At 43.7% G+C, this 15,152-nt stretch overlaps 1 protein-coding gene across 1 annotated transcript; it reads left to right on the forward strand.

Moving 5' to 3' along the window:
* Nucleotides 1–690: 690 nt before the first annotated feature.
* Nucleotides 691–14,875, forward strand: LOC108294563 (ropporin-1-like). Its single transcript, XM_017516450.2, has 6 exons — nucleotides 691–888; nucleotides 6,490–6,608; nucleotides 9,432–9,549; nucleotides 10,861–11,022; nucleotides 13,693–13,862; nucleotides 14,677–14,875. The coding sequence occupies exons 2-6, from the start codon at nucleotides 6,493–6,495 to the stop codon at nucleotides 14,741–14,743; spliced, it is 633 nt and encodes a 210-aa protein (XP_017371939.2). The 5' UTR covers nucleotides 691–888; nucleotides 6,490–6,492; the 3' UTR covers nucleotides 14,744–14,875.
* The last annotated feature ends 277 nt before the right edge of the window (nucleotides 14,876–15,152 follow it).

Genomic DNA, 15,152 nt, shown 5'->3' on the forward strand with positions numbered 1-15,152 from the left:
TGCTCTCTCACCTACAGAAGCGCACAGTCTACGGCTACACGTTCCGCCCTACCCCGAACGCCCCCAGCCCTATCCTTCACCCTCCAGGCCCTCTGGTTCTTCAGCCACCAGCAAAGCTCAAAGCAGCTTTCAGCTTCCCCCAGCAGCGCCCTAGCGCGACCCTGGGAACGCGCCTCTGCTGAGGGGGCGGGGCGGCTCTGTGACGACCCCGGGAACGCGCCTCTGCCGAGAGGGCAGGGCGGCTCTGTGAAGACCCCGGGAACGCGCCTCTGCCGAGGGGGCGGGGCGGCTCTGTGACGACCCCGGGAACGCGCCTCTGCCGAGGGGGCGGGGCGGCTCTGTGACGACCCNCCGGGAACGCGCCTCTGCCGAGGGGGCGGGGCGGCTCTGTGACGACCCCGGGAACGCGCCTCTGCCGAGGGGGCGGGGCGGCTCTGTGACGACCCTGGGAACGCGCCTCTGCCGAGAGGGCGGGGCGGCTCTGTGACGACCCTGGGAACGCGCCTCTGCCGAGAGGGCGGGGCGGCTCTGTGAAGACCCTGGGAACCCGCCTCTGCCGAGGGGGCGGGGCGGCTCTGTGACGACCCTGGGGACGGGCCTCTGTTCAGGTGGGTGGGGGGAACTCTGTGACGTCACACCTGGCGAGCCCCCAGAGACCTGGTAGCGGGGGTTGCCAGCAGAAGGCGGAGCGCTCACGGTCCTAACGCTAACGGCGGTCGCACCCCGCCGCTGCTTTCCCCCCGGCCGCTGTTGCCCTCCCCGCCTAGCTTCTGCTGGTCTTCTTCTGCCAAGGGTGGTAGGCACTGGGTCTCTCCCCACATCTCTCCCTTGAGGCCAGGCGCCAGGTGTCGCCTGAAGCCAGACAGCCGGTTTGGGAGCGAGCCTGAGGTAGCCACCCCGGAGGGGAAGTGGAGGGAGGGCAGGGCTCTGAGCGGGTTTGAGGGAGGAGTCCTGCGCGGCGCCCCTGGAGTCTGAGCCTCTCCTTGTTCACAAAGCAGGGGGGAGGGAAAGCAAGGAGATCTTTAAGGGAATGTGACTGGGGGATTATGGCTTTCTGGCCAAATCGTGTGCGTATTTTGTACCCAGAATACTATTCTACGGTTTCTTAACCGAAGGACAGTGATGGGGAGACTCAAGAGTCTGGAAACAGAGCCCTTCACGGAGGAGCCACACCTCTGCATATTCATCAGAAACATGGATATAGAAATAGCTTTGGGGGAATTGCCATGAGGACCAGTGGGCATACCTAGCACTTCCCAGACTACTATCACTGATACATTTTATAGCTAGCACTTCATAGACTGCTGTCACTCATTCATTTTATAGCTAGCACTTCACAGACTGCTATCACTCATTCATTTTTACTAGTCTCTATTGAACACCGAGTTCCAGGCACTGGGCTAGGCATTGGGATGGTGTAGTGAGCAAAAACTGACCCTTCCTGCCGTGGAGTTTGCTGGGGGAGGCACATGTTACTCAAAGAATCACACCAACCATAGGTAAGTGATGCTCTGACAGGGTATGTACAGTGGAACTGACAGGGTGGTCAGGGAAGGCTGAGCAGACCTCCAAAGGAAGAATTAACCTGTTAAGAGGGGAAGAATGCATTCCAAACAAGAGCAAGCGCATGCCAAACCCAAACAGGGATGTGCAGCTGCCTGGTGCTTGGTTCCAAGTGCTGCTGGTAGAAACTGCCTCGGAAATTCTGGCCTGGAGCCTTTTATTCATGTAACTGGAGACTTTCATTTATGAAACAGAAGCCCTGTTTAGCCCATACCAATAAAACCAAGTGAGAGATTCCAGAAACAAGACTATAGTCTATTTTAAGACCTGCATTCTTCAGCACTTGGCAGGTGTATGTTGGCCAGTCATTTCACATTGGGAGGCATATAGCTTCCACTTAAGGGAAAATTTATTGAATTGGAAGAGTTGGGGGTATGGATGAGCTCTGTATAATTGAAGAAGGCCTACTATCCAAGAGATTTAAAAATGGAAAAGAACTTTACGAAATGTTAGAATTGAGGAATGTTTAGAATGGATCTTTCTTCCACTTCTTTGAGGTGAACAAGTGGCCCATATTGCCCAAAGGCAGAAAACTTGGGCTTTGGTGCCTCTTTAACTTGGAGAATCTATGATTCCAATTTTTCGTGATTCAAAAGTGCATGGAACTCCTGAAAGTAAATGGGAACGTGGGAGGATAATTTGACCTGGCCCCACTTCAGTGTTTTCCATTTCTACAAGGGTGGCACTACCATGCAGCCAGTCATCCAAGCTTGAAAACTGATAGTCACTCTAGATTCTTCTGTCCTTCACCGCCTCCGCCTTCTCCGCTTTCTTTTTCTTCTCTTCCTCCACCTTCTCTTCCACCTCCTCCCTCCATAGTTACCAAATCCTGTAGATCCTATCTCCTAAATACCTGTCTCTTTTATCTCCCTATGACAACTACTTTTCAAGGCAGTAAAGCTCCTGAGAGTTGTCAAAAGTGCTGCCATATTCTCCTAACCTGGCTCCCTGCCTGAAGCTTCACCACCCTCTCTTCAGCCCATCCACACAGCTGTCAGTCAACATGTGTTTCAGAGTACAACAAAGAGAAATAAATCATACAGTAATTTTTGAGCATATAGTAATTTTAACAAGCTCAATATAAAGAATTGCTAATGATAGGAATGGAGTAATGAAGGACTGGCTGCTATGTTGGGAGAGATCTAAAATATACAGGAATCATGGATATAAGGAGCAATCCCTCCCCTGAGACAGATGACCCAAGGAGGAAACCTTTCCCAGAGCTTGGTGCAGAGGGTATGGCCACAGCTGACTAGGGAGCAGAGAAATTGCTGAGGTGCCAGGCAGGCAAAATCTACTCTCTGAAACACCAGAGAAGCCACTCACACAAAGGTGACTCACTCTGCTACAGAGCTTCCCAAAAGGTGCCAGGGGCACTGCTAGCCACGGGGCACTGTTGGCCACTGTGTACTGCAGCAGTTGGGTACTCAGGAGATCACACACTGCATGAACCAGATGCTGGAAAAGCTGTGTGCTACAGAATCCCAGCATGGGAGAAACTACAAGTTCCTGGATCCTAGCAAGAGGAGCACTCCTAAATTCCCAAGAGAAACCTCTTCCTCCTCCAGTCCTTCCAGTGCCCTGTACTAACAAAGCTTACCATTATGGCGGCTGGCAAGGGAAAAATGTTAAAGGACCCATTTCAATTTTTCGCAGAGGAGGCAATACAAGGTGAATTTGGAGCTGAGAGGCAAAAATTGGTAACTGGCACCTCAAGCTGACACTGACTGTGTGACTCTTGTGCTTAAATTTTCTAGTGGCTCCCCATTGTCTTCAAGAAGAAGTTCCAAAGCCAAAGCCTTGAGCTGTATTTCCAGCCTTAGGCCCAACCACTCCTGCTTTGCCCACTTTAGAACTCCATAATTAGAGTTCCCTGAACTCGTCATGTTTCTGATGACTACACATCTTTGCCTAAGTCCTTCTAGCTACATGGAATTCTCTCTTTACTCTCATAAGCAAGCATATGCTTATTGAATACCTACCCTGTACCTGGCACTCTTCTGGGTGCTTGAATACAGCAATGAACAAAACAGGGTTTTCCAGGTCTCAGTTTAGATATCACCACTCTTTGAAAAGCATTTTCTGACCTTCTTCTCCTACCTCCAGATGTTAGATGCCCCATCCAAGAGTTTTTCCTCTGTTCTTCTATATCTAGTGTAGGCTTCTTGAGACTTATTATACCTCATTTGAGTCGCTGATTTTCCTGTCACTCACTTCCACTAGACTGTGACCTCCATGAAGCAGAGTATGTGACTTATTTAGGTATCTCAGTATTCAGCACAATTCCAATAAAACACATTGGTTTTATTAGATTAATGATTTCCTAAGGATCACATGATTACTCAAAAATAGACCCAAGGCCAAAATCCTGGACTCCAGCCTCACAGTCAAGAGTGCTTCTTCACTATAGCTTCATCTGCCCTCTGGATGTTATGCCATAACTAGCTATGAAGGATAGCAGCCCTGTGTTTTGTTTTGGAAAAGGCCAGTGCAGTGTCGAATATCATCAGGAATGGTAATGGAACTGAAGAGAAACATAGCCCTGATCTTATGTTGGGAACTACAGTAGATTCACCCCTTAGAGCCCTTGTTTGTGTATTTTGAATCTCTGAATCACAGGAATGCTATAATGAAGTCAGAAGTAGGAAGCACAACCAGCCTGACCAACACAGTGAAAACTCATCTCTGCTAAAAAATACAAAAACTAGCCAGGTGTGGCATCATGCATCTGTAGTCTCAGCTAATCAGGAGGCTGAGGCAGTAGAATCCAGGAGGTGGAGATTGCAGTGAGCCAAGATCATGCCACTGCACTCCAGCCTGGGTGACAGAGCGAAACTGCATTAAAAAAAAAAAAAAAAAGAAGTAGGAAGAACAAGTAAAACATGAAAATGGTATAGGGTATTATGACACTTACTCTTAATAAATACTTATATAAGACAGGGCTACGGTGATCCCCAAGTGTGTACACCAGATCTCCAAATCAGGGAATCATGTAGTGCAACTTTATGGAACATGGTTTACATGCCGGTCTGTAAATGAGCCATGTGTCCCTAGAATTGTAGACGATGAGGTGAACATGGGGAAATCTTTGAAATATGAGCATGGCTAAGTTAAGATAAGCAAAAGAGGTACCTATTAATTTGTTAAATAATAAACATGCAGAACTCATGCTTTTAAGAGGTAATACTAGCACGATACATAAGCCAAGTTATATGACCAAGGGTTAACATTGTTATTGTTGCCATGGAAGGTTCTTTAATTAGGATTGGGGCATCTTTTCATTTACATGAGATTATCTGAGACTCCAGGAGAGAAATTAAACAATTGCACAACAACTAAAAGATCCTGTCAAAATACATGGACACAGAAAATGGTGCAGCCACTGTGGAAAACAGTATGGCAGTTCCTCAAAAACTTAAAATACAATTACCATATGATCCATCCACTCCACTTCTGGGTATATATACCCAACACGATTTAAAGCAAGGACTTGAACACATTTGTATACCTATGTTCATAGCAGCATTATTCACAATAGCAAAAAGGTGGAAATGATCCAAATGTCCATTGACCTATGAATGGATAAAATGTGATACATCCAACAAAATATTATTCAGCCTTAAGAACAAAGAAATTCTCAGCTTGGGACCAGAGGTGCAATAGATAACGCATCTGATGATGGATCAGAAGGAAAAGGAAATCCTGACACATGCTACCACATGAAGAACCTTGAAGACATTGTGCTAAGTGAAATAAACCACATACAAAAGGACAAATACTGTATGCCATATGATTCTATATGATAGAGTAGTGAAATTCACGGAGCTAGAAGAACGGTGGTTGCCAGGAGCTGTGGGGAAGGAGAATAGGGAGTTAGTATTTAATGGGCACAGAATTTCAGCTGGTGAAGATGAAGAAGGTCTGGAGATGGATGGTGGTCATGGTTGCACCACAGTGTGAATGTACTTAATGCCACTGAACTATACATTTAATACGGTTAAAATGGTAAATGTTATGTATTTCTAACACAAAGAATATATATTTATATATGTGCAGACAATATGAGCAAATAAAGCACGGCCCTTTGACAGATAAAATGGGTTGAAAGTCATCAGAAACAACTTAAAAGAGTAACTTTTTAAATTATGAAATATTTCATACCTACAAAACTAAATACACAATATAAGTGTAAAAATAACAAAACAAACATCTAGGCAGCAACCATCCAGCTTAAAACGTAGAACATTACTAGTAGGCCCGAGACCCTTGTAGCTCCCTAGTGACATCCCTCTCCCTCCTCCACCAGGGGTAACCACCATTCTGAATTTGTATTTATCATTCCTTACTCTTTTTCATAATATTATACATATATCACCATAAACAATATACTGCTTTTCCACCTACATGGTGAGACTCCTCCACAGGGATGCCTGTGGCATTACTCATTGAGAACTGTTGCTATTGTCTTAACAATTAAAGCTTTCATCATGATGCAGTGACCCTCTTTATTCCTAACTGTGCATTTTGCCTTAAAGTATCTTTTGCCTGGTATTAGTATGTCACTTTAACTTTTTTTGGTTATTATTTACTTATTTATACCCTTTTTACCTTGAGTCTTTCTGTGTCTTTGTTTTTTCAGGCGTTCCTATACCTGTATTTAAACTGGCACATTTAAGCCCGTTTATTTTTATTGTGATTACTGATATGTATGCATTATTTTCTACCGTGTTATTTGTCCACTTTTCCTATGTTTTCTCTGCTCCTTTCTTGCCTTCTTTTTGATTAAGGTTTTTTGTTTGTGTTTTTAAAAAATTCATTTTTTCCTCTCTACAGATTTAGTGGTTATATTACTGTAATAACTTTTCTAATACTTTGCAAAGTCTAAAATTAATCATTATGGTATCCTCCATTTCCTCCAAATAAAAGAAAATGGCTCAGACAGAGGAGCAAAGATGCATCCCGCCAGAGCTGCCGGAAATGCTGAAGAAGTTTGCCAGAGCCGCCATCCTGGCGCAGCCGCAGGACCTCCTCCAGTTTGGGGTCGAGTAGGTGCTCCTTTCTCGCCTTCACCCCTTAGAGGACCGGCCAGGAGAAAGGGTCCTGGACAACCGCGGAGGTTGTCATGGCTGAAGCCAGGGTCGGGACTAACTAGCATCATCTTTGTGGGTTTTAGCCCTCGCATTGCTTTGATGCTTTAAAATCCACACATAGATACTACATCTAACTGGGTGAGGATGGGATGCCTCCTCTAAGCGAGCCAGATTGAGCAGTAGGACGCCAGGTCAATAGGCCGTGTCCTGGGGCAAGCAGTAAGAGTTATATGACCGTGTCACACCAGCGTATGCACACCCACCTCCTCCCCGCACTCTTTTTCCCAGTCCGGGTGGAGAAAGAAGGCTGGAATCTCCAAAGCTTAATCTGCCTTTCTTCATTCTCTTCTCACCACAGGATGGCAGCAGTGCAGCCTGGGAAGGGAAGCGACAGCGCTAGGTGGATTGGGTGGGACCAGTCCAGCTAGTTCACCCTTTAAGGAGACGTTTCTTCCCCTGCTGTTACACTTGGACCCAACCAAAGACGCTTTGAATCTTGTCTTTGAGGAAATTATTGTTATTTAGTGTTTCTCTGAACTGATTTGTTCTGCCAACATCAAGATGTCCACACAATACACGCTGCATTCTGGAGAAAGGCCAAGCAGAGTTTTGAGGTCCTCAGGCATGGCTGAAAACAGTGTGCCTCAAACATGGGTGCCTTCTTTCAGGAGAGACCTCCAAAGGTTGCTTAGTAGATGGAGCTTACACAACAGTTGCTACAGGCCTGGCTTGAAGCAGCTTTGCCCAGAAAGCCTCCCAGCTGTGAAACTGCTTCTTAGACAAACTTGCTTGCTTGAAACTGGGGAACAAGGACTTAGTAGTTGGAAGATCACTAGACCTCATGGACCATTTTCAGGCTGTTTTTACTGTTTGATGATTCCCTGATTAGTAGGGTTTCAGTGGGAAAGGGAGAGTAAGGGAGGCTGTTGAGAGAAACGCAGTGAGATGGGGAAGCGAAGATGCCCTCAGCCTGAGGTTGTGAGTGAGTGCACTGTGCAGATGGTAGGGAGAAAGTGTGGACACCTTTGAGAAGACACAAAATGTCACCTTAGAGGGGCCTGTAGAGTCTCTGAGCCAGCGCTGTCGTGTTCCTGGGTTGGATTAGGATGCAGCTTTGCAATTAGAAGGAAAACAAGCCAGTGGTGCTCATAAAAAGAAACATAACTGGGGCTACTTTGCCTAGTAAGGAGCCCTGTTTAATTTTCCTTTCTAAATTTTATATATTGCCTCTAAGATTGAACTTTAGCATCAGAAGACTAATTTATTTTGGTCTAATCAGATAGATAGACTTTATCTTATACGTTAGTTTCAAATCCATTTCATTGTTCTTGTGCAGCTGTTTTATAGCAAACAAAAAGACATTGCTTAATATTGTCCCTGACATTGAGGTAAGAAGGCATTCCACTATTGTAGCCTGCTTGCTTGCACATTGTATCAATGCTATAAATTTTTAGACATCCATGAAAACTTCATTTGTAGTTTAACCACAATGAAAAAGGAGAGCACGACCTAAGAGCCCCTCCATTCTATACAGACATGAAGAGCACCTCTCAGGTGGTTTTATGTGACTTACTTAAAACCTGTAGCATTTTAGAGAATAAAACTCTACAAAGTATTTCCAAGACAAAATATGTATTTAATTCATTGCAAGTAAGAATTTCCCTACATATATGTTGACGAAGAAACCTCCGATCAGCCATCGGCAGAACACATACTTACTTGTCCTCTGGTGGGCATGTGTTACAACGCAAAACATATGTGGTTCACAGATCGTCAATAACCAGGCTTTTGATGGAGACAGACCCTGCTATACAGCACTGGTGACCCATGTCAATGGCTCATGTCCATTCCCTGCTGCAGGCAGCCTCTTTTCATCTTATCTCAATGCTGAAACAGAACTCTGTGCTTGTTCCACATTGCCCCAAAACAAAGTCCACTCCACAAAATATTGAGGAGCAGGCAGATTTGACTGAAAATTTTGAGGGAAGATAAACCGTTTCCTTTCACAGGCCCCGCGTAACTTCAGATCGTCTCAAACCTTCTTTGGCTTCTCTTCTCTCCTGAGCCTCGCACAGTGCCCTGCCAACCCTGTCTCCCTTCCCTCTAGAAGCCCCGAGTCTCACCATCTCCAGCCAGAAACCCTTCCTGATTCACCCGTAAGACACTTCCACCTCTTCCCCTTCCCTCCTTTTTTGTTTCTTCAGAGATGGAGGTCTCACTCTGTCACACCAGCTCGAGAGTAGTGGCACAATTACAGTTTGCTGCAGCCTCAAACTCCTGGGCTCAAGTGGTCCTCCAGCCTCAGCCTCCAAAGTCACCGGATTACAGGCCTTCACCACCATTCCTGTGCTGTCTTCCCCTTTCTTATGTACATTACTTTAGTTCTCTTCCAAGTTCTCTTCCCAAGATTACATATACATATGTAATATATTATCTATTTGTGTGTTACAAAACACTCAGAAATGACTGAAAAAAAAAAAACTGACCCCCAATATCCTCCAGGGAATTGCATACCCAAACTTTTGGTTCTTCCTCATCCTTAGAGAAGAAAAAAGCTTTGTATTCTCAAAGCATTATCTATGCCCTAAGTAGAAAGTAACATATTCAGGCTTTTCCCAGATGTAAATGAACTAAATACACTGACACACAGAAACCACTTAACAAGGGTTCCCTTCTCTACCTCCTTCCCACAGAAAAAAGGGGGAAGGATTGCTAGGACAGCCAGAAGCCACTGGTGTACAGGATGCTCCTCCTACTCTCTGACTTTTTTTCTTGTAGTTATTTTGAGGCCCTGTGCCGTGGAAAGAGTCCTCCAGTGAGAGAGCAGTCTGGGCAAGTCGGTTTGTGTAACTGGGCAGAATTAACACCTGAGCTATTAAAGACCCTGCATTCTCGGGTAAGGGCCCTGCCGCAGCATTGAGGGAATGTAGGGACAGTGTTGAGGCTGGGTGGGTACAGACGAAAGCCTACTGTTCTTCTGCCAGTCAGCTGACCACTTAGAACCACCATAAAATGCACTAAACCATGGAGTGAAAGTAAATCTTTTCTTAGAGAAATGGGAATAATTTTGAAATAGGCTGTAGGCTGAGTCGTTGGTGGGGTCATCCCAGATTTCCTTGAGGCTGGCAGAATGTACAGGGGTTCAATGCAAAGCTAATCCCATCTCTCCATAAAAGTGCAGGTCGTCAGTCACTCGGCAGTGTCTCCCTTCCTGATCAAGACCAAAATATGATGCCAGTCACAGTTTGGGGAAGGGTATATTTTAGCTCCCCAGCTATCCCAGGTCCAGACATAGCTTTTAGCTTTTAGGGAGAGGCTGTGAACCTCTTCACAGTCACATCATCCTGGGAGCTGCTTGGTGAATGGATGCATGAGGAGGGTCCGGCTTGAGAAACTTTGTGGTTTGGCCAATTACCAGGAAATATGGTTGAGCACCACCATACCCTGCTTTATGATCCAGGACAGAGAGGTTTGCGGTGATTTAGGACTGGCTTGGCTAGCTGCCTTGGTCCCAGAGGCTTAGCATTTCACTAGAATCAGAGGGTCAGGAAAGGTGTTGGAGCACATCATCGGGCATCTGTGCCCTTGTTGTATTGTTGGCCAACAACCACTCACCCTCCTGCACTTTATCCACCAAGTATCTTGCACAGTGAACATGACAGAGCTCTAAAGTACCTGGGATCAAGCAACAAAAGGCATCCAGACCAGATCCCCATGGGTCAGCCACATACCCCATATCATTCCTGGGAAAGAACGAGGGATGCACTTGAGGTCTAGAGCTAAGGACTCAGCGCAGTAGGGAAGGAAGAGACCTATGTCTTGTCCTGGTTTTACCATTAATTAGTGGTCTCAGGTAAGCACTCTAACCCTTGGTTTTGTTTTCAGGCTGTTATATCTGTCATATAAGGAATAAAACAATTTAGGAATACAATAGCAGATAAAAGCATCACAAGAAATTAAGATATAAATATTTATATTTTGCATAATTCTGACACCTAAAGTTTAAAAATTAATAAATTATATTTCAGCACTAGGATTTGCAAAGATAACTGCCACACAGAGCCATCTTGTACCTTCCTAACACCCCCATCTCCCCCCTTGCCATGTGTTGGGAGATGTGGACCTGGCATGGGGGCAGGGTGTTCCCCAGGGTCTTGCCTCAACTTCTCCCACATCCTCTGTGTTGTGTCTGTCCCCTGCCCTGCAGGTTGCCGGCAGACTGATCATCCATGCAGATGAGCTGGCCCAGATGTGGAAGGCGCTGAATCTTCCAACAGATCTGTTTAATAGTGTGATGAACGTGGGTCACTTCATGGAGGAGATCGAGTGGCTGAAGTTTTTAGTCCTCGCTTGCAGCGCTCTGGGAGTTGTAAGTTAGCTTGACTGTTTTTTGTTCCTGAAGGGGAAATCTCCCTCTGGGCCTGGAAGAGCAGTGCATCTGTACACAGGGTCTACTCTCCAGAGCTGATGATAAACACGCCTCTTCTCATCTTGTCCTTCTCTCTAAATCAAGCTCATTTCAGTGCTTGCCAGGCAGAAGCAGGGGTTAGGAGGAGGAGGAGAGAGAGGGAAACACTATCGTCAGACTCTGGGAAGAGCTGACTATAGTATAGTTCTGGGTTATTTATGAATATTGCCCTCAGATTTATTTCCACTCCACTCCCTCCATTTATATTGCTAGAGACAACCAAGAGCCAGCTGTAGAAAAAGACTTCCAGACACCTAGAATATCTGTCAGTAGACACTTTTTAAAAGGGGTACAATCGTATAGAAAGCTACTGTGTAATAGACAGAATTGGCTGCAAAACTCAGACATAAGGAAGCAAAAACAAAAAAAAAAAAAACGGAAAGATGAGGCTATTTCTGAATTTAGTCATGACGTCTCCATGGATGGAGAAATTTGACTTGTTTGGTATTGGAAAAGCCACTTTACTGTTTTGAAACAAAAGATGCTGAAATCAGTTTATATGTATAGATATTTAAAGCTTGGGTATCTTATATGTGGACTTACATTGTTAAACCTTGTTAAAATAACTCAAAATGATTCAAAAACATGATTTTTAAATAGAATGCCTGAGATACATACAAGTTTGAAATTTTTTGAGAGAGTAACTGCCTCCACCAAAACCAAATGGTATGAAATGGTAGTTCGAATCATTCAGCATTTCTAAACATAATCTTTTTCTTCTCACATATGCTTGGAATGCATATTTGACAGTTTTTTTCTGAGAAAATTCAGCGGAAATATTGTAGCCCAACTTTTCCTATAGATTCCCCTACAGCCTTCATAATAATCATTTCTTTAGAGAGAAGTAAACAAAAGGACATTTGTGGCTCTTTTTTTCTTCATTGTCCTTTATAGCATTTATACTGAATAAATCACTATCCTCCAAGGAGGAAAGGAAAGTAAGCAGCAGAGGCCTATGACTTTTCAATCAGGACTGGGGAAAATCACAAACGGGAAGATAAAAAAGTGGACGTATTTTTTTAAATTCACATAGGGTTACAGATTTTTTCACACCACATTTGGAGACATTTAAGACCCCAGGAACAGTCCAATGTGATGCCAATGAGTATAATGATTACTGGTTTCATAGGGCATCCTTTATTTACAGACTTAACTTCCAGGCTGACTTTACTTGTAGGGGTCCTTTTTTTTTTTTTGAGACGGAGTTTCACTCTTGTTACCCAGGCTGGAGTGCAATGGCGCAATCTCTGCTCACTGCAACTTCCGCCTCCTGGGTTCAGGCAATTCTCCTGCCTCAACCTCCTGAGTAGCTGGGATTACAGGCACGCGCCACCATGTCCAGCTAATGTTTTGTATTTTTAGTAGAGGACAGGAAGGTGGCCTGCTGCAAACTCCCAAGTATTTTGACATCGTGTGGTTTATTGAATAATCTATTTATAAAATAACAATGCTTATTAAGTGTAAATCTATAAAATTTAAATATTAACTCATTTAAAATTAATAATTATTACAAATTATTACACACCACAGTTAGAGAAGCACCATCTCGGCAATCATCCTATTCTGGGAGAGGATGAGAGGAAAACAGCAAACATCAACTGCTAAGGCAGGACAAGTCTCTAGCAATCATGTGGGAAGATACAGCAGCTGCTTTTTCATTCACCCAGTCACACCTGAGTCACCACTCAGGGCTGCTCTTTCACTGATCCCTGGAAGAGTGTGTCAGGATGATACGTACATCTTCGGTTTCAGTAAACCACCAAGATCTATATGCTGACCTTCATTTCACAACTCTTTCACTTGTAAAATTTATTCCAAGGGTAGGTTTATTTAAAGATATGAGATTAGTTCTGAGCATGATCCTTTAATGTTCAAGTTTCATTGTAAGGAGGGGTTGCTTCTGTAGTAACCCTTCTATTAAAATTCCTGGCACTCATTGTCTACCAATATTTCCCCAGCAATAAAAGGGTTAGTATTATGTAATATAAAATAAAGCACTAGGTGATTCTATTTAGATAGACCCGTATGTTTTAGAAGAACATTTATCCTGATGTTCAAGATCATTTTTCTAGTATCTTCCTGGGACTCTATCTTCCTGGGGAAATTACCCTACTCTTTCTTACCTTCTTCTCCTCTACTGTGGCATTGCCACAAGTATCTTGTTGGAGTATATAGGCTAGTCTATTTATCTCAGCCCTTTAGAAATAAGATTCAAGGGAATAAGAAATAATTCTAAGTATATAGAATGCAAATCAACTTCCCTCCTTTAGTGAGGTTATTCGGACTAAAGTAACAGATACCTTAAAGTATTTAGGAATTTATAAATTTAATTCCTTGAGTAGTCTTCCAACAAAGAAAGGAGAGAAAAAAATAAAGATACACAATACTTAATATTTTTTAGAATTAATTAGTGACATTTGATTATAAAAATTTCAAGCTTTCTAGAATCTTAAATCATTCTTACCTCATTTCATAAGAGCAATATTTTTGTTTTCTTTCTTGTATCTAAGCAGATCTCAGGAATATTGCCTGGAAGAATAACTTTCTCCTCATTTTATCTAACTTTTATAGACCATCACCAAAACTCTCAAGATAGTGTGTGAGGTCTTATCATGTAACCATGGGCCGCCCCAGATACCTTTCAGCACGTTTCAATTTCTTTACACGTATATTGCCGAAGTGGATGGGGAGATCTCTGCATCACATGTTAGCAGGATGCTAAGCTACATTGAACAGGAAATGTAAGTGAACTTTTACCAAGAGGAGGCAAAAGGATACCGGGAAAACAAATCTAGTGGGCCAAGATAGAGTGAGATTATTATAGTATACTGCTCTGGGAACAGAAAAGTATTATGAGGAACATGAAATATGGATCTGAAAGAAAAAGGGAAAAGGAAGGAGAAGAGGAAGGAAAAGAATTATATAGGACAATAATTCTTTGAGTGCCACTGAGACTAGCAGTACTGACAGCAGCAGCACCCGAGAATATGTTAGAAAGGCAGAATCGCAGGCTACACCCTGGATATATGGAATCATAAACTCTAGGGGTGGGGTCTAGGAATCTGTGTCTTTATAAGCACCCCTAGTAACTCTGACTCACTCTTAGCTATGACCCAGTGGAACAAAAGTGGAGGAGGAGGAACAGGAGGAGGAGCAGGCAGTCAGGCAAGAGAAAGAGAGGCCGGGCATGGTGGCTCACACGTGTAATTCTAGGATGGGTGTATGTTTTGAGCTCAGGAGTTCAAGACCAGCCTGGGCAATATGGTGAAACCCCATCTTTACTAAAAATACAAAAATTAGCTGGGTGTGCTAGTGTGTGCCTGTACCATTTAATCGGGAGGATGGCCTGAGCCCAGGAGGTGGAGGTTGCAGTGAGCCAAGATTGCACCATTTACTACAGCCTGGATGACAGAGCCAGAGCCTGACTCAGAAAAAAACAAAGTTAAGAGAAAAAGGATCAACAGCAGCATTTGAAATGAGAGAGTTGTTTGTATATTGTTTTTCGTAAGATTAACTGTCAATGAACTAACTGCAGATAAACCTTTTTTCAAACAGAATTGGTCCTAATGGTATCATCACAGTGAATGACTTTACCCAAAACCCTAGGGTTCGGCTAGAGTAAGAGCACAGTTTTGACAACTTTAAAGGAAGATACAGAGATGATTGTACTTCAGAATGACTGAAACCCTTATACCCTCCAAAATCAATTTTCTTGTGCAACTGGTACACACGAATAAACAATTAAACAAACATATGAATTCAGAAATGTGTGGAATTAAGGTGTGAAATTATTGGAACAAAACACCTTCATTACCAGGAGATTAGTATTCCTCCCACATGGACACTGAGTAAAAGTGGCTGACAAAGCATGGATAGAAAATGCATCTCCAGTCAAAGTGAGACAGTCAGATTTTAAAAGGTAGAATGTTAAGCAGACATAGTGTGTTGTTCTGTGATTGTTAGGCATCATTTAGATGAGTGTCCTTTATGTGGCCAATTGAAATTTTTTACCAGTTTATTTCTCCATGTGT

Source organism: Cebus imitator, unplaced genomic scaffold (genome assembly GCF_001604975.1).
Source record: "Cebus imitator isolate Cc_AM_T3 unplaced genomic scaffold, Cebus_imitator-1.0 Scaffold588, whole genome shotgun sequence".
NCBI lineage: Eukaryota > Metazoa > Chordata > Mammalia > Primates > Cebidae > Cebus > Cebus imitator.

Coding starts and splice junctions, on each gene's coding strand:
- LOC108294563 (XM_017516450.2), top strand. CDS start 6,493: ATGGCTCAGACAGAGGAGCAAAGATGCATCCCGCCAGAGCTGCCGGAA. Junction 6,609..9,431: donor CTCCTCCAGTTTGGGGTCGA/GTAGGTGCTCCT, acceptor TTTTTCTTGTAG/TTATTTTGAGGCCCTGTGCC. Junction 11,023..13,692: donor CTTGCAGCGCTCTGGGAGTT/GTAAGTTAGCTT, acceptor TAACTTTTATAG/ACCATCACCAAAACTCTCAA.